The sequence below is a fragment of the Vanessa cardui genome, chromosome 12 (assembly GCF_905220365.1).
Source record: "Vanessa cardui chromosome 12, ilVanCard2.1, whole genome shotgun sequence".
In the NCBI taxonomy this organism is placed as follows: Eukaryota; Metazoa; Arthropoda; class Insecta; order Lepidoptera; family Nymphalidae; genus Vanessa; species Vanessa cardui.
In genome coordinates this window covers 8917273-8936895 of record NC_061134.1, presented here as the reverse complement: position 1 = coordinate 8936895, position 19623 = coordinate 8917273, and the positions used below count along the sequence as shown (strand labels likewise).

Here is a 19623-nt window from a genome sequence, read left to right as displayed (position 1 = left end):
GTATTATTAAAATTCATACAATTTAGTCATCATTATTCTCCTGCCCTTATCCCAATTTTTCTTCCATAATTTTCTGTCGTATGTCAGGTAACAATTAACATTATTTCTAATCATATTCATTTATTGTTTTATTTATTGTAAATGTTACACCATCGACTTATCACTAAACACTTAAAAAATAAAATATTGAATATGGGTAACATTTGAGGTGATACATATTTACAGGTGTAAACATTCTACATATCATCTTTTATATAATCCAACCATCGTTTCTTTGGTCGTCCTCTACCTCTATATCCATCCACGTTCATGCTCAACAACATGGTCCTCATAACATGTCCATATCATGACAAGTAAACAACATACAAAAAAATGTAAACTTTTGTAAATATCGCATTAATTCAGTAGCTACATAGATTAATTTTAAAATTATCGTACGACAATTGTCAACCGTTCGAAATCCGTTCAACATAAAATACGAATAATTCGCTTAAAAGGGGTTATTTCTGTTTAATGATATCGCTCCGATATCATCCGCGGCTTCAATGACTTGCTCCCATTTGTATTCTGTTCCCGTTTCAGAATAGGCATGACGACAAATTTTGAAAAACTACACTACCGTGTTTTTACGTTATTACTTTATACAAAATAAATCTTAATTCTGCAAAAAAGTAAATTTTATTAGGAAAAAATGATCATTTAAAAATAAATTTTAAATTTTGTACAAAAACACTAGAATACAAATGGCGTCTGTTTATGACGTCACGCTTTCGTAAACATTTGTCAGTTCGCATGTTAAATGTTTATTTAGATCCGTAATTTAATTATTTGATACGAAAATTATGAATTCTAACGTGTATCGATGGTGTGCGGTTCCTCAATGTAACAATACATCTATAAAAACTCCGAACAAGTTATTTATTAATGTTCCTTTGAAGAAAAAAGTTAGAAATATGTGGCTAAACCTTGCAAGACGAGACCCAACAGCTATATCTTCAACTTCTGTACTTTATTTCTGCGAAGACCATTTCGACGTAAGTATATCTCTTATTTACTGTATAATAATTAACTAAACTAGAGATCATTAGAATTTTCTCTAATAGTCAATAATATTGGCGATCACGTTTCCATTCCTCTATTACTAAACTTTTATTCTTGTTTCAGTTACCAAACGATATGGAAAATTATATTCAGTATCTTGTAATGGGTTCAGTTTCGCAAATGCGCATGAAGTCCGGGTGTATGCCCACAAGATTTGAATGCCAATTGGACAGAAGAAAACGAACTTCCAATACCATAGAGCGACCCTATGTTCTTAAGAAACAAAGAAGGATACTAATTGAAGAAAGTGAAAAAGATTTTGCAGAGAAAAGTACACCTACAAAACAATTAGAACCTACAATAATTTCATCAGAAAGTTCAGGTACTCATCAACACTATAATGTCAGCGAATAAGTTTCCGTTTTAACGGGTTAAAGTGTATAGTGATTGAATTTGCCTATTACATTTATCAATAACAAAGAACATATAACAATTCTATCATAACCAAGTTTGTTACAAAATTTTTGTATAACTATACATACATACATTAGGCACTGATTTATATATTTTTTTAAGTATTTTTTTTTATATTTTAGTTTTACACACAAGTGAAGAACATCATGAAGGGCCTACTACTACCTATCCAAAATCAGTGGATAAATCTGTACAAGTACATATAACACATAAATTTAGAAGCAAAGCTGTCCAGACCAAAATTAAGCTAGTAAGCCAGTTAACATCACCCTTAAAACCCTATTCCTGCTCAATCGCTACATCTCCATTTAAAATTGAAAGCTATAGTAAACCAGTGATATCAAGCAGTGGTGTCAAACATGTTATCAAGAATAAAATTAGTATAGAAGATCAGTCTGACAGTGATATTTCATATGTACCATCTGTGAGTCAGCGAGAAACATCACCATCAATACAATCTCTTATAATAAAATCAACATCAGACTGCAGTGAATTAACTGAGGAGACAAAGAAAGAAGAAAGATTAAACATTCTCAAATATACATTACTTAAGATAATGAAAAACCCAAGGTCTTACTTAGGTCTTCCAAAAAGCTGTTGCTATTTATTAGAATTAATTGAAGAACAAACAAGAATCCCTCATAACCATTTACTGCTTTGTTTAAAAAAAATACGATTAAATAATCCATTTAGAGAGCTTGCTGATGATTTTGCCATGACTACTACATATGCAAGCAAAATATTTTTTAAATGTATACCAGTGATAGCCAGTGTAATGCAACCCTTTATTGTCAAATTAAACAAAGATTTGATAAAACGTACTTTGCCCATGGCTTTCAGACATAAATTTCATCACACAAGTTGCATAATTGACTGTTTTGAAATTGAAGTACAAAAGCCTTCAAAAAGTGTTAATCAAGCACTATCATGGTCAGAATACAAAAAGGCTAATACCATTAAATATTTAGTGTCATGTACACCAAATGGTTTAGTAAACTATGTTTCACCAGGCTATGGAGGAAGAGTAACAGACACACGTTTGGTTGAGACTTGTGATTTTATCAACTGTTTAGAACCTGGTATGTGTGTGATGGCTGACAGAGGGTTCAAGCATGTAGAACAATACTTGCGTAAGAAGAGAGTACAACTTGTACGGCCCCCAAGTGTTGTCACTGGAGCCAAGCTATCTAAAAGTGAAGTGAAGGAAACAAAGCAGATAGCTAGTTTAAGGATTCATGTTGAGAGGTTAATTAGACGTTTAAGAGAATTTAATATGTTAAAGCCCCATGCATGTCTTAACACAAATTTTGTAAAAGTACTTGATGATATTATTGTAATTGCATGTGCTTTTATAAATTTGCAAGACTCTCTACTTAAATAAAACTACAAAATTATTATTTGTGCATTTTATATTTATAATAAAGATTACAATGTACTTTCGTACAATATTGGATATATTTTTTCTTTCCACAGACCCGCTAAATGTTTAAGAAAATCAGACATATATGTGGCATCAAACTTCACACTTACAATTTCCACATTTTTATTCACACTGAAGTTGCTATCAGCTACACAAAAGTAACCCTTTTGTAGCCCTGTCAAATGCATTTGCATCTGTATCTGTGCATTACATTTGTCAGTTGGTTTGCCATTATTTAGATAATTTTTATATGATTTTACGCTTGTGGGGCACTTGATCTCAATGACAGCATCCTCACAGATCCCATCTGGTGATCCTGCTATCATTGGGTACTCTTTTGACAGCATGAGTCCACATTTTCTAATCTTTTTGCCAAGTTTAATGCTGACAGTTTTTCGCACTTCACCCTCTAATAATCTACCATGTTTCATGGCTGGTGTGTCAGGTATAGTCCCTCCCATTATTAACGCTATTAGACTTCCATCATTCTTTTTACACCGACTAAATTCAAATGCTTTTGATGCTGTGATTCGACCATAGCGCAATTCAAACCAAAGGCTGTTTTGGTGCTGTTCTCTGGTCTCTTCCTCTATTTGAGCAATAGTTTGATTAGACAGCACAATCTTTTTTAAAAATGTGTCATAGGATTGTTCCTTATATTTAAGCATAAGCTGGTGCATGGATAAACTTTTAATATTGTTATAAATATAACTAGGTTGATATTTTAATAACTCGCAGTTATCAATATTTCTTTTTCGGCCAATATCCAAAAACTTATCAAGAACTTTACTATTTGATAGCAAGCTAGGTGCACCATTTGACAAGTCCTTTGCTGTCATGTACTTCAGGCTAGTTCCAACCCTGGACAGTTTGGATTTAATCCAGTAACACTCTACAGCTGTGCAGGATGGCTGTTCACTCCTCCGATGGATCCACATAAGGAATGCAATAGCATGTTTGCAGCCTCCTTTAGAAGCGACACAATCGTTACATTGTACGGAAATAACAGCTTCCTCTTCTTCATCTACTATTACTGTGACAGCATATAACCTTGCATGTACCTTATGTTCTGGACAAATTTTGCCCCTCACTGTGCACATGTTCCCACTACGTTTAAGATGAACATAGCTGACAGCGTCATCACCATACGATGGTCGAGAGGATCTAAAATAAATAAAAATATATTTAAGTGGTATTTTCATAACATAACCTTAAACATGATTACACACAATAGAAATAATATAAGTATGTACTTTAGGGAAGTTTGACTACTATACTGTGTTTTAATGCTTATTATTACACATAATACTTACATAGAAGTTTTAACATTTCGGAATTCAGCGGAGCAGAAGTCGTTGTTTGATGCAAAATATCCACCCAGCATCAACAAGTCGATTCTCGGCAAATTAGAGCTATTTGCCTTGATAAATCCTTGTTCCATTGCTAACGTTCCTTTGCTGGTCTTTTTTAAACTGTGATAATAATATTTAACAACGCAATATCAAATAATCGGTGACGTTAATATCAAAACGAGTAAACACAAGGTAATTTCGAACGATATACAATTGTCAAAACAATTTTACGAAAGCGTGACGTCACGCGATTCTGATTGGTGTTTGACCTAATATGGCGGATTCTTATGTTTTGTATTTTTATTTTTATTAAAATAAATAGAATCACACATGTAATTTAAAAATAAGTTACTTACTTAGAGTCTCTCTATCCTATATTATTATTTAAAATTATAATTTCAGTGATTCTTAGTTACTGTCATCATGCCTATTACCGCCACTAACACCACTTACCGAAGCGGGTAATTAGAGTTCTACCGACATTTTATAGTTATTATCAAAGTGGAACTATACTTCACTCTATTCGGGTTACCGATATAGTGAACTAAAACTATTAGTTTAATTGGAACATCATTATTGTAAATTGAAGTTACATTAGTATTAAAGAACTGATTTTGCTGTTGATAGCTTTGGGTCAGGTATCAGGTTACATTCGCGGTAGCATGCGTAAGCGATCCCGTGGCGCTCGCCGAAGACGGAGAGGGTACCGCTGGTTTTTTTAGTGGTTAAACCCGATGGACCTGGGCGCACTGCCGTACTCGGCGTCCAGGCAACCGGGGAGTCCCACACACCCCCTACTTTCCATCACGTGGGGAAAGCGCGTAATGCGTTTTTTCAGCGAGAAAAATAAAGGTATCAGGTTACACCGATACTGTTGAATGCCAAAGCGATTCCATTGAACTAGTTGTCCTGGAAAGTGAGTTCTATATACCACGCCCCGTACTTCACTTTTAATACGTTTTTCTAGAGAAAAAAGAATATTACTATATGGTACTGAGGGAATGTTACTAGCTTATAATTCTTAAAGTTACACGGCCTCAGTTCAGGCAAGTAAAATAGGTTGTTCTGCTAATTGGATCCTTGTGTAAGAAAATATTGATAGTTTTACACTTTTGTGACTTGGAAAGCACATAAAGCCGTTTGTCTGACTCTTGTCTGGCTCAGCTCTTTTCGCGTTGCCGTCCCATTGGAATAACCGAGTAAGGGCATAATACACGACATGCACTCTGCTGCTTCCTATTTTTGTTATTTTTATGAAATAGATAGACAGACATGTAAATGAGCCATGAGTAAGTGATCATCGCCATAATTGGCAACTTATGTTCCTTGTACCCGTAACTCGTTACTCATAGGCTGGAACACAACAATACTAAGTATTCCTTATTAGCAGTGGAATGCATGATGTTTGGTACCACCTAGACGGGTTGCAGGAGTTTTTTTTTATTTTTCCTGGTAGTAGGTATAAACTTACTTTTTGTTAGTTATTGTAACATGATATCTCAACGTACTACTTTCTTTTTACGTTTTAAAGGTGTCACTCATCAATTGCGTAGTGAGAGGCACGACGAATATAACATCTCAGATCCTAAGGTTTGAAGCACACTGACATTGCATTCCCTTTAGACCAATACCTATTAAAAAATTGTTTGTTTGAATATAAGGGACAGTCAACATATAGAAAGTTACATCTTTTCTAAGAGCTAATAAATTCCATTGCTACGATGCCAAGTCAAGTCACTAATCGTATATATAATACTTACCAATATAACTTTAAAAAAATAAAATCTTGGACTCAAAATCGAGTTTTTGATCATAATGCAAAAAATACATGCATAATAATCGATTATAGGTATAAATAATTTAATCAACTAAATAAAATTACAAAAAATTAATTTCCACTAATAATAAAAACGGAGCTCACAATTCACGTCACTTAAAATGTCCTCGCATCTCACTTTCATCGACAATCAGCGACTGACGACTGACTGCTAACCAAGTTTCACTAACGAACTCCTTAACTAGATAGTAACGATGCAACCAAACTTCATAATTAGGCCAACCGACAATTGTGAGAGTACTTTTTGTTTTATTCCTGCTGTTCCAGCGTATTCGGGGAGCCGGCGACTTCATACTTTGTTACTTAAAAGCAGAATTTGCAACTCAAAAGTCAACAGGATCACATAACTTTACAACGGAAATGCTAGTTTTTAGATAACATAATACCGGGTCTTAATAAGTGTGTAAGTTTGTTTTATGAAACAAAATATGTATTCATTGCGAGTGGTTCATTTGTATATGGGAATAGGAATTCGAGTAATGTTTTAATAACGATCTACTGCCTGCGAATTTTAATATAATTAGTATTTAAAATACTTGGGATAGACTGAGCTGAGATGGACCAGTGGTTAGAACGCGTCCATCATAACCGATGATTGCGGGTTCAAACCCAGGTAAGCACCACTGAATATACATGTGCTTAATTTGTCTTTATAATTCACCTCGTGCTTGTCGGTGAAGGAAAACGTGAGGAAACCTGCATGTGTCTAATTTCATAGAAATTCGGCCACATGTGTATTCCACCAAGCCGCATTGGAACAGCGTGATGTTCCAAACCTTCTCCTCAAAGGGGCAAGAGGCCTTAGCCGATCAGTGTGAAATTAACAGGCTGTTATTGTTAAATACTATTTACTGTTAATGAGCTTTGTGTGAACTATTTGTTTTGTGATGTTTTTGAATTTCTCTGACGTCTTTTCCATTATTATTATTATTATTATTATATAATCAAACATTATTCACCAATTTTATTTTCTGTAAAAATATTTTCTCACAAAATGCGACGCTTGGAACTTCGAGAGACTTCTCATTAAGCACAATGTTCGAACATTTTGCTGAATGAGAATAGATCTCACGAGAAAGCTGATCCTTACAAATTATAGGAAATACAAAGAAGAATATTAAGTAAGTCATTAACAATTCTCAACGCTATAAATTCATTGTCAACACCCAGACTACTCTAAGGCTAGCTGGTAAAGTATTTATTTAGTGCTGATAAAACTAAGTTATAAATATTGTGCATATACATTAGACATTATAATATTATGTATGTACTTTTCTGACCTAATAGTTTTCTTCTTTAACTTCTAATAGTTTTAAAAGTATCGAAGCAAATTCAAAATAGTTTGTTTCGTTTGCCTTTTTATCGTAAACAACCCAGTACAATTACAGTAGTAGAGGGCGCAAGAATCTCAACGTTTGAGTGCATTCGGCAGTAACTACAGCATTAAGATTCCAGTATTATTCCAGCACACATCCACACTCACTCACTACCACACAGAATCAGCAAAGTCAAGCCGAGCTGCTGATATACGATTACACAATACGAGCAGTTGTCAACTGTCTAGTCAAGAGCACGCAGTGTTAACCAGGTCTCACTAACATTTGTACTTACGGCTCGAAGGACCAGAAAATGAAGGAGCCGTAACGGGACTTCGGTGTAATAAAACTTGGACTGTAATATAATAATTTATTCGCGTATTAAAAATTGCACACAAGGACGATAATGTGTCCGCCTAGTTGGCTGTCACTCGCTGAGTGGTCGGTGCATCGCGGCGCACGCGCAACGGGCCGCGAGCCCGCGCCCCGCGCCTCCCTCGTCGTCGGCATATGTGAAGCGCCGACATACCCCTTCGTCTATTTTTGTAAGCTTGATGTAGTGAGTACGTCAAAACCATTAGGGTTTAGTATCGAATCATGTAACATAAAAAGATAATATCTCATTCGAAGTTCAATATAAATATTGCTTAAATTAGTTTACACTTGTTGTCGCCCGCGGCTTCCCTCGCGTTTTAGGGGATTGGCTGTCATGTGTCAGGCACAGAAGTTAGCCTTCCTTGAAGTTCATGTTTGTTTCACATCAAAGTGCATTAAATTCTGTCCATTGGTTTGTGAAAGCACGACAGACAGACAGACATAATTACTTTCACATTTATAATATGTATTGAGATTTGTCAAATAGAACAAACGTAACTGAGAGCACTAGTACCATCTGTGTAAAAGCGAATAACCAAAGAAAAAACATAGTTCCCGACGGAAGTCAATAATAATATTATGAACACTTTATTTCAAAGCAAAGTTTTTCTAAGACATTTTCCCGACCAAAACTTTCCTTTTAAATTTGGATTAATAGTTTCGAAAACAAGAAACATATTTACTTATCTTAGTATCTACTACGAGGTTGCGTTACTTTTTGTTTCTAGCGACTGTTCACCAAATAAACAAGAATTTATTTTTTTACCATGATATCTAAGTTATGTACAAGGAAATAATAAGCTTGTAACTAGTAATAAATCTCATAGTCTTAATGGTAAGATTTAATACTGATCACTGCAAAATCAACTTTATTATTTTATCAATATGGGTTACTTTGTAAAAACACATTTCTTATAGATTAACTTCGATACATGATACCCATTGAACGTAAAATGTAAATCAAGTATATCAAACAAAGAATAATATACACGAGCGAACGTAGTCGCGTTAAAATTCAAAGCGAAATATGATAACACAAACATTATTTATAACGTCCCCTTAATCGAAATATTCAAGAAGCCGAAGCGAAGAAAAACCGGTAAAATCGCGAGTATCGATGAAAAATTCAATTCGGTAAAGCTAATGTTTGATATTTCTTTATCAGAAGAGCCAATTACCGTGTTCTGAGATCGGGACTTGTTTCCGACTGATTTGATGAATAATTTTTCTTAACCTTATTTACAAATAAAACCTCTTTGTATAAAAAATATTATTTAGGATTTTGATCTTGGAAATGCATATGAAAAATATATTTAAGAAGACAATAAAGTTCGTTGACCATATCACAGCGATTATAATTTATATGCGTATAAGTTATTTTTTCCGTTTCTTAATCTTTACTGATTTGATTATAGTTATTTAAATAAAATTTTTAATTCCCTACTCAATTATATTCTAATGTAATAATATTTTTAGCTTAAAAATCGTTTTATGAGATCTAGTTATTTCATCATCATTATAATACATGTTATAAATCCTAATCTATAACATGTATTAATTTGTGAACGATTTTTGACAGGTGACGTTTTAGACGACCTCCATGGTCGAGTGGTGTGTACACCGGTTTTCAAGGGTACGCCACTCCGAGATCCCGGGTACGATTCCTGGCCGAGTCGATATAGATTATCATTAGTTTTCTATTTTGTCTTGGGTCTGGGTGTTTGTGGTACCTTCGTTAATTCTGATTTTCCATAACACAAGTGCTTTAGCTACTTACATTGGAATCAGAGTAATGTATGTGATGTTGTCTCATATTTATTTATAATTCCAGGTTTAAAAAGTTTGTAAACGAAAAAATATTAGGTACATCTAAAAGCACTTCTAATTACCGTCCGCTTAATTTTCGTAGAGAATCCGATCTTTTTCGAAACAAACCGCATAATGAAGACCCTTGATTCTTTCGTAACTTAGCCCGTAATTTATTGTGCTCCTAAATACTGTTCTGCAAACTTCGCAGAATTTGCAAAAATTGCGGTACACTTAAGAATGCCATTATAATTTGAACAGCCTATAAACAGGTTTAAGAGTGTTATGGAAAAAATTTAAACGTAATAAAAACAAAACAAATTAATGTGCACTAAAAAGTAATAAAAATAATTGCGCCTTGAACATATTTTTAGACTTCTCCGGTGTCAGATGAAATAAAAAATATTAGACTACTGAAAAGTCGATTTACTGAACTACCAAGTCGGAAACTGGACTACCAAGGTCGGACGGAAAAGCCAATTTCTTTGCCTATCACATGAAAACCAAACCTCTAAAAGACGAGCGAAGCCGCGGGCGACAACTAGTGTTATATAATATTTAATATTTCCGCTGGCGTATGTGTGAGTTTGTGTGCCGTTTATAAAATATACATATGTGCGTAACGTTTGTGTAAGCTTTACTGATGCCGAAACTTTCCTATTCTATATACTCTTATCATGAGTAGATAAATGCTTAAAGTATTTTCATTATCATGGTAGTCAGGCTTCCAAATGGCCATCTGATGAAAGGTGGTAAACACTGCCTACCAGACATCAACATAAGAAAAATTAACCCTTCCCTCGCCAATGCACCACCAACTACGAGAAATACGATCTTATGCGCCTTGTATGATCGTGTAATAAAACTCACTATCAAACAGGAACACATAGGTACTAAATTAAGGAAAAATTTGTGAGAGATGGGCTATGGCAAAGCCCAAGTAAATAAAAACAATAAATAGTATCTAAGGAATAATATTTAACGCGATTGTTCAAAAAAATTCATGAACCTCAGCATCGCCCCTCACCTATTTGACTTTCTAAGTGACAAAGGCATTAAAACGTCTCGCGGGAATTAATCGCCTTTTACATTAACGTTAAGTGCTATTTTAGATTATGTGAGGAAAGTTGAAAACTTCGATTCTTCGAACATTGTGTTGTTTCAGGCTTGTTACGGCTGATCGCCGCCCGTCACTTCAATTATGTATCATATTTCGCGGAAATATCGACAAAATATTCGAAATTTAAATAAATTGCTTTTTTATCACAATACAATATAACTAGAGGGCATTATTCATTCTTTATATCATTTTCATTGTTTGTATTACTTGTTAATTCAATTATTGTTTAATCAATGACTAAGAAATAAAAGATACATACAATATAAATATGAATGAATAAATAAATACAAAATATATTGCACAACATCATGTACATTACTCTGATAAAAATAAAAGTAGCTATGTTATGGTAATCAGAAGTAACTACGGTACCACAAACATTCAGAACCAAGACAACATAGAAATTTAATGAACTTATTCTACATCAAATAGTCCTTGATTTAAACCCGGGACCTCAGAGTGGCGTGTCCATGAAAACCGGTGTACACACTACTCGACAACGGAGGTCGTCAAATATAATATAATCGTACAAAATTAAGAATCTGTAAATGTCCCCATGCTGAGCTAAAGTCTTCCCTCCATTTGAGAAGACGGTTTATAGGTTATTCAACCACGCTGCTCTAATGTCGATTTGTGGATACACATATGTATGTTTCTAGCGACACGTGAAGACACACTTACGATGTTTTCCTTCAACCCTGAGCACAAAATGAATTATAAGTAAATAAAAAATCAATGGTACTAATGGATTCGAACAGGCAAGCATCCAATTCAAGCACAAATTCCAGAAAATTTGGTAGTGCTTGTGGTATCGACCTGCAATCATAAATTAATAATCACGAGTTTTAACCACTGAGGCATCACGACTAGATGATATGGATATAACATAAATATCGAGTTTACAGTGAGTTTGACTGAGGACAAGTTTTAATTACTAAAGTCAGAAAAGGAAACCATAACAAAATATCGCTGTTAAAAATTACACGTCTCTTGGTACTTTTTATGATAATAAAACTGCAGACTCGCCTGAAACTTTCAACCACTACGAAGTTTTATACAGGTAACATGATTTCAATTAGGTTTCGCTTAAAAAACACCGTAAGCAGGCACAATACACGAACTTCCTGGTCTCGACATTTTTATTGTCGTTGTTTATATTACTATAAATATTTTCGTAACAATAAAATAAATAATTAGGTTATTTTTATTGCTAGTTTTTTAATTGTACAGCTGATTGCACAGTTTTAAGTATATACTAAAAGGAAATATTTGTAAGATCTTATATAAAAAAATTAATAATAACTTGTTTTATTATTACTATATTATAATTATTTTAATCATTTACAAAACTACTTATAGCATTCAAATCGTCACTCCTCATTTACAATCAAGAAAGATCAATGAAAAAAAGCCTTCCTTGGAATTCAAACTATTTTTAAAGTTATTAGTTTCGGGATATTTACCATATTTTTTATTTTTCTGCTCGACATTCTCAGTCTCTTGAACAAGACATTCGTAGATAATGTCTAAATATCGAGCTCCATTGAATAAATATAAAAGAACATGGTAAATATCCCGAAATTAATAACTAATAATAAAAATAACCATGTTCATTTAAAATCAAACTATTTTGTTACTATTCATATTAGAACCAAATTTCATCCCAATTAGTTCTGCGGTTTAAGCGTGAAAAGTTAGACAAGTAACTCTGTTAGAATGACTTAATTTAGCATTTATAATATACGAGTAGGTATAATTATTGAAGTTGAAATGAAATTGAAATATTTATCATAGTTTAAAAAAATGCTACCGTTAAAATATCGAACATATAAAAACTTTTTTCAGAAATGGTTTTCAGTGACAAATGACTAATGTGTTTACTGAACTATATGGACCAGCTCGTTTTCCTCGTTGTTTACTTTCAATACATGACTTTGACTAATAACAACTATCTCTGCTAGTGTGCGGTCAGCTTGTGGCACTATGGACCGTGCAGGGTACGTAGGAATACGATGACCCATTACCATTGCATTATGACTTCTATTGCCAACGCAATAAAGCTTATAAACGTATACATTTATATGGTTTATAGTATGTGGGGTTAAAATTGCATCCTCTATTCCTTGCTACGCCTGAACGGCTTCTAATGCGAATCATAAATCATTACTCAAACAAATACGCGGTTTTCTCTCGAGCTCGACTCGGACGTAACAATAGAATTTGATGGAGTAATTTATATTAAGCAGTAATAATATTATTTGCGGGTAAAATATATTTCACCTTTAATTTAAAGTTTCACGCGGTTTCTGTATTTTCAACTTTGTGTTTTCTACCGCGTGTCTACTTAATTGGGGCAGTTTGGGCGATGTTTATTTTTTAATTAATTTGTGCCCTCGGCTATGAATAAAATGTTTATTTTATAGTAAACGTTGTTGTTTTATTTAACGTTATTTGACATTGGCGATTATCATATTATAATAGTGCCTTACATTACGCGAAAATTGATCAATATTCTACATCTCGTAAGAAAAAGGTCTTATGTGCTGGAGTTATAGCCTATCAACACGGTTCGATCAATGTTTCCGATTGAGGTTTTATGTACACAATGTATCAATATTACTAAATAGGTAGTAAATATATATTATTGTGTATTACGGTGTTTATGTCCTATTATTCTTTAATCGTTTATAGCGGGAAGTAATTATTTGTACCTGGAGGAGAACGTGCACCGAGCGTCAAGCGTCTTAAGAGCCCTCGATAAGAAGCAATAAAAATTATAACTATTACTATAAATTTTTAATAAAACACTCAGCAGTATTTAATTAAAGCTGTCTACAGCAGAATTCTGTATGGTTTATTGTATATAATTTACACGTTGTGGTGAGTGACTTTTGTATAGACACTTGTAATTTCTAAAGCGCCGAGCAAGCGATCTCTTCACCGACATCTCTGATGTCTTTATTTTCATACTAAGATATTCTCAAATGAAACATAATTGTATACACCAAGTAACATACAATAAGTCTTAGCGCCAAGAAGTTTTTATATATCCATCGTTTATCGTTTGAGTTAGAAGTTTTTTATATTATGAATGTTAAGTTTGAATTAAACATTGTTCTCAAACTTATGCTTTACTTTTGACAGAATTTTAACATTTCATATTTAAGTATTGATTTTAATATTTTCTTAACATCTACAGCGAAAAGTAACCATGATAAACATTTATGGTATATGTGTATATAATTTATTTGGAAGTACGCCTTTGTATTCCGTCGTGGTACCATCCATCCACCATATTATGTTCTAACTATATAACCTAACTATGTAGTTACGTACTTAAAATAATACATTTCCCTGATTCCAATGCAAAGCAACAACAGTACCACAAAAACCAAGACAACATAGAAAACTAAAGAACTTTTTCTACAACGACTCGGCCGGTAATCGAACCTGCAACCTTAGAGTGGTGTACCCATGAAATCGGGCGTACACACTACTTGATCACAGAGATTTACATTATGTAGTATTGTTGGTTGACAGATAATACATAACTCCTTAGTTCCCATGGTTAGTGACATTTACAATTTGTTAGCACATTTTTCTGGCGTGTTAAGTGAATGTAATAAAAAAAAAAACAAAACCTTTTTTTTCATTTAAGATGAAAAATGTCTTAACATAACCGCACTATAAACTTCTTAATTAACGCCCTCAGAGCCAGTATTCATTTACGTTTATGCAGTTTTTATGCGTTTTAATTAGCTTTACTTGTAAGCAACTAACAAAGTATGCAAACAGATCTCGGTAGTTGATTTTAAAGTACTTCTAATTTTATATCTACTTTTTAAGTTACAAGTACCTACATATATGTATCTAGTATTCGCAGTTCTAAATAAAATAATAACGTTGTTAAAACAAGTACAAAACCATTTGTTTCTTCGTTACAGACTTCCGTAGTCCTTACCATTTACAATATTAAAAACCTACTTACCTTAAAAACTAGTCTTATTTTGTATGGAATAAAATAAAGCTCCGCCGTAGGCGGTATGATCCCTTTCAAGTAGGTGTAATAAGAACAAACAGTCAAGCGCTAACTAATATAATAAAAAAAAAATAATATTAATAATTTGATTTCATCGATCTGACCAAATAATACAACCTTGGTCTTAAGAGCCTATTTTAGTCGTACACATTACACTGAAGAAAACAAAAAAAATTTTAAACTGTCAGTAGATGAATCTACATATTCAAAAACCAAAGTAGCTTCTCGCTGTCTGTTCCCTTAGAACTTTTAAACTACGCAACAAATTTTAATGTTGTTACCATCAATACAAAGTAATTTAAAAATAAAGCCTAGAATTTTAACTGTCTAAGTGGGGACCTGGTATGGTGACCTATTTATATTGACCAATATAAAATCAGATCATAAGTTATTAGTAAATACAATCCTTAACCTGTTTGTACTAGACAATCCTCTGTCTCAAGTTTATTTGTCAGTACATTACATGACACCATACCACTGCGTCAGGACAATCTTGCCTATCAGTAAATACCCTCAGGATGCCATATATACTGGAATCCTGCACATCAAGGATTAATACTATATAATCATGCGTAGGCGACGCATGACTATGTAGAGTGAGGCCACACTCAAATGAGACAGTATCATCAACACCCTGAAATCAGTATTGTAATAGGCGCTCAATGAATTGTTTTTTTTTTTAATTAAAAATAATAATAATAAATGTTTATTTCATCAATAACCAAGACAGTACAATAACATCTCAAAGGTTGTTCCTCTTTTGAGTGCCGTGAGCTCCCGTGACAGAAGAAGTCGCTCTTCCTTAACACACTCATACCTTAATTCAAAGTTATAAGATGAAACCAGCGAAGAATGACAAAAATATATATAATATTAATAATTGTAAAGAAAAAGAACTCAATTTTAATTAATAATTAATAATAATTCTTTATATTATAGTGCATATGTTGAAGTCACTTAAGATTCGATTTCATTATTTGTATATTTAGATAGGAAAAGTTTTAACGGTTTTTAATTGATTCCTTGGTCTAGCGACTAGTTTGTGTTGCTGGAGGTGCTTAGGTTCAAATCTCGGATTATTTGACATATAAGTAACAGCCTGTAAATTTCCCACTGCTGGTTTAAGGCCTCCTCTCCCATTGAGAAGAGTGTTTGGAATATATTCCACCACGCTGTTCCAATGCGGGTTGGTGGAATGCACATGTGGCAGAATTTTGATGAAATTAGACACATGCAGGTTTCCTCACGTTATTTCCTTCACCGCCGAGCACGAAATGAATTATAAACAAAACTTAAGCTCATATATGTAGTGGTGCATGCCTGGGTTTGAATCCGAAATCATCGGTTAAGATGCACGCGTTCTAACCACTGGGTGGTTAGAACGTTGGCCCAGTGGCCAACTCGACTGGACTTGACAAATAGAAAAAGCGTAGTTATAATTATTTAACCATTTATATAAATTTATAACATCTTAGCAGTCGTAATATTTCTTTAGTCTGTAATTAAGAATGAAATTTTATAGGTTAAGTAATTGGATTAAAAGGTCTATGAAAATGGTAACGCCATCATTTCTTTGATATAATGATGTTAATCAAATGGAGAGGGGAAAACAAATATTTTTATTTCGGTAGGAGTGTTCGCGAAGTATCTTTGGACATTCATCAATCATAATTTATTACTCTATTATTATTGTTACCCTGAATAATCGTTCATATCCGAAACACCTAAAAAAGGCGCGTTCGCACTGACACAACATAGAATATTGTTGAATTATAAAATTTAAATTACTTTTTTTTAACTAGAGTAAAAGTGTATTGGTACAATGGCCCAGTCGCTAGGACGCGCGCATCTTAAACGATGATGGCAACCCAAACCACCGAATACTCATGTGCTTAATTTGTTTGTTTATAATTTATCTCGTACTCGGCGGTGAAGGAACACTTCGTGAGGAAACCTGCATGCATCTAATTTCAACAAAATCCTATCACTTATGAATTCCACCAACCCGCACTGGAGCAGCGTGGTGGAATGTGTTCGAACCTTCCTCCTCAAAGGGATAGGTGGCCTTTACAAGCTGCTGTTGTATGAAAATTTCAGGACAAGTTTTTTTAAATAATACTTAATAAAGGCATGAACATTATCACAGTAGTTTTAAAAATAAATTTCAAAAGCTGAGCTGATGAGCCGGACGTTTCCGTTAAAACCTTTAAAGCTCCATACCGTACACTTTAGTGATAAATGCTTTTAAGTTAATTAACTTAGTTATTGATAACTGTAACCGTTTTATTCCCGGCTTATATTTCATTAAGTACTTTAAAAGTATCGCTTTTATCAGGATTATAACTCTTTAATAAAGAGTCTTTATTTATTATTAAATGTTTTCGATAGATAATATAAAATAAATATACAACATATGTAACCTTGTTTAAAACAAAACAGAATATAAATGAATTTCTTTAAATTAATCAAAATAAACCTTTTGCATTATATATTAAGGTATTTACGATTACTGCATACATTTACGTTAAAAAAAATTAAGATAAATGATGATTAAAAACTATTCTTCCATTGTGTACGCACCCGAGCCGGGACCTCCTTGCGTCCCTCCGGTAATGCAAGTAAAGGAAATTGGATTTTTCTTTATTCTCGCGCGGGTAACTTGATATTGTGTGAATTATGGAAATGGCGACGCTAAATTGTTGATTTATTGCCCTGATGTATGTGATTGGTTACCGAAACGATTCCCGGCTTTTGTTATTACGAAAATGTTAATACGCACTTTCACACCTCTCGTTTGTTCATTCGAAGTTATGACTGCTTTTATGATACCAACATTTTTAATTTTTTTTTTACTTTCGGAAATTATATTGTAGATATAAGTGTATTGTCTAATAATAAGCGGTCGTTGTCTTTAAGTATTATTAAAAAAATGAGTGTTTTATAGTAATACTGTTCTTATTTACATACAAAAATATCTTACTAGACATTGAGTTTGTGTGCAGAAATGTCTGATTAATAGTATTTTAATAGAAAGTTTAAGATTAATCTCTTCTGAGAGTTTTTAAGAATGTCAAATGTATCAATCAAATAAAATTCAAATTATAAAGAATCTGAGCTTTAAAAATATAAGCTATAAATAATATAAGCATTTTGTAGTCAAATAATTACTTAATAATTTCTTTCTTAATCTATCACCCGCGTTACTCCTCGGCATTACTACCTCGGGATTTACAACAAAACAAACGAGGTAGTTGAGAAGAAGTTACATAAAATATATTAATATGTAGTTTGATTAATAAACATAACTAAAAATATTATAATTATTATTGATGATCCTGGCAGCTTAATATTCAAAACAATATTAAAACTTTTAAACGAAATTGTGACAATCATGTTGTTGTATTCGTTCGTACTAAGTAATTATATGAAAGATTTAAGTAAAGTAGGTCGCGACGATCGTGACACTAATGAGAGTTACGTAATTAGAGTAAAGTTTTAACTAACATGTACGAGCTATGATAATGATATATGAAATATATATATTTTTATTTTACCAACTCAATTTAATTAAGGAAGAAATAATTCAATATATCTTTACTGTTTGTGATATTAAATAAGCACTTTTTAGTAAATGCATATGTATACACGTTTTGTACCAAAATAATGCTTTTACAATTTTTCTCTGTCTGTCTGTTTGTTCCGACTAATCTCTGGAACGGCTGTAAAAATTTTGATGGGACTTTCACTATCATAGCTGATGTTGTAAGGAGTAACTTAGGTTGTTTAAGAATTATATATGAAATGATAAAGTCACGCTGCAATGTCCAAATACTGTTCAGTACTGTTCGCAACCCTCGCGCATGCCACCACTCTGCCGTTACGACGGGCTGACCAACGATACAATATCACAAATACTGCCGTATACAGAATTAACAATTGTATATTTCTTCAAATAGTTTTCCATATTAAAGCGGATGTGTCATGTATGTCAAGTGTACAATGGAACCAGATTATTATAAAAATATACATAAATAAATTGCAATTTCAAAGACTCCTACAAAATATTCTTTAACAAAACAAAATATTCTGTAATAATATGATTTTTCGATTGAAATAGGTTACTGATCCCGAGTTTTCGTTCATGCGTGTCATTACTAGTATTTTGTTGAACGACCTTAATTTTAGTAACCATGCATTGATTAACTTTAATAAAACATAAACATATATATTCCATACACAACTAAGGTAACAATCTACAAGAAATTAGGTCACGACCGTTACTAAGGAGAAGTCGCCTAATCTAAGATCGGAAGAATACCACTAATTACTAGAACGCTTTGTTTTATAATTTATAGCTTAAATATGATCAAAACTTGTACCTTTATTTAAATGGGATTCACTGAAATCCTATTTGCTATGTTAATTCACCTTTACCAACACAACTCTTTAATTAAAATAGTGTTGCATGTAATTAGTACTCTTTGTTGTAAAAGAATAATTTAATTTTGAAATAACTACCTAGATAGCTATTTATCTCTCTACGTAGATTCAAATTTGTATTTTGTTAATCTTTCTTTGTTATTTAGTGAATGATGCTTGAAGTTTAATAGCTGACTGGAATACTAACAAAGATTTGTAATCACATTTAACACATATACACCGAGTTATAAATAGTTAACTTTAAGGAGACTTTATAGAAAAAAAAGGGTTTGTTCAATCTGTAAATTTCTAATTTATTATTGTAGACCCAACTTCAGATAAACTTCATTTTGTTTACAATATTTATTTTTACAGTTTTCTTTACAATCATCCATTATCTTCCGTATTTAAACCCAGATTAACA

General features: G+C 32.9%; 2 protein-coding genes across 2 annotated transcripts; one reads left to right on the top strand and one right to left on the bottom strand.

Annotated features, from left to right (window-relative positions):
• The first annotated feature begins 588 nt into the window (after positions 1 to 588).
• Positions 589 to 2958, top strand: LOC124534487. Its single transcript, XM_047110388.1, has 3 exons — positions 589 to 1034; positions 1165 to 1423; positions 1638 to 2958. Exons 1-3 carry the CDS (start codon positions 843 to 845, stop codon positions 2894 to 2896), a joined length of 1710 nt encoding a protein of 569 aa, XP_046966344.1. The 5' UTR covers positions 589 to 842; the 3' UTR covers positions 2897 to 2958.
• Positions 2941 to 4713, bottom strand: LOC124534488. Its single transcript, XM_047110389.1, has 2 exons — positions 4249 to 4713; positions 2941 to 4099 (listed from the first exon to the last, which is right to left on the bottom strand). The coding sequence occupies exons 1-2, from the start codon at positions 4374 to 4376 to the stop codon at positions 2941 to 2943; spliced, it is 1287 nt and encodes a 428-aa protein (XP_046966345.1). The 5' UTR covers positions 4377 to 4713.
• Between the last annotated feature and the right edge of the window lie 14910 nt (positions 4714 to 19623).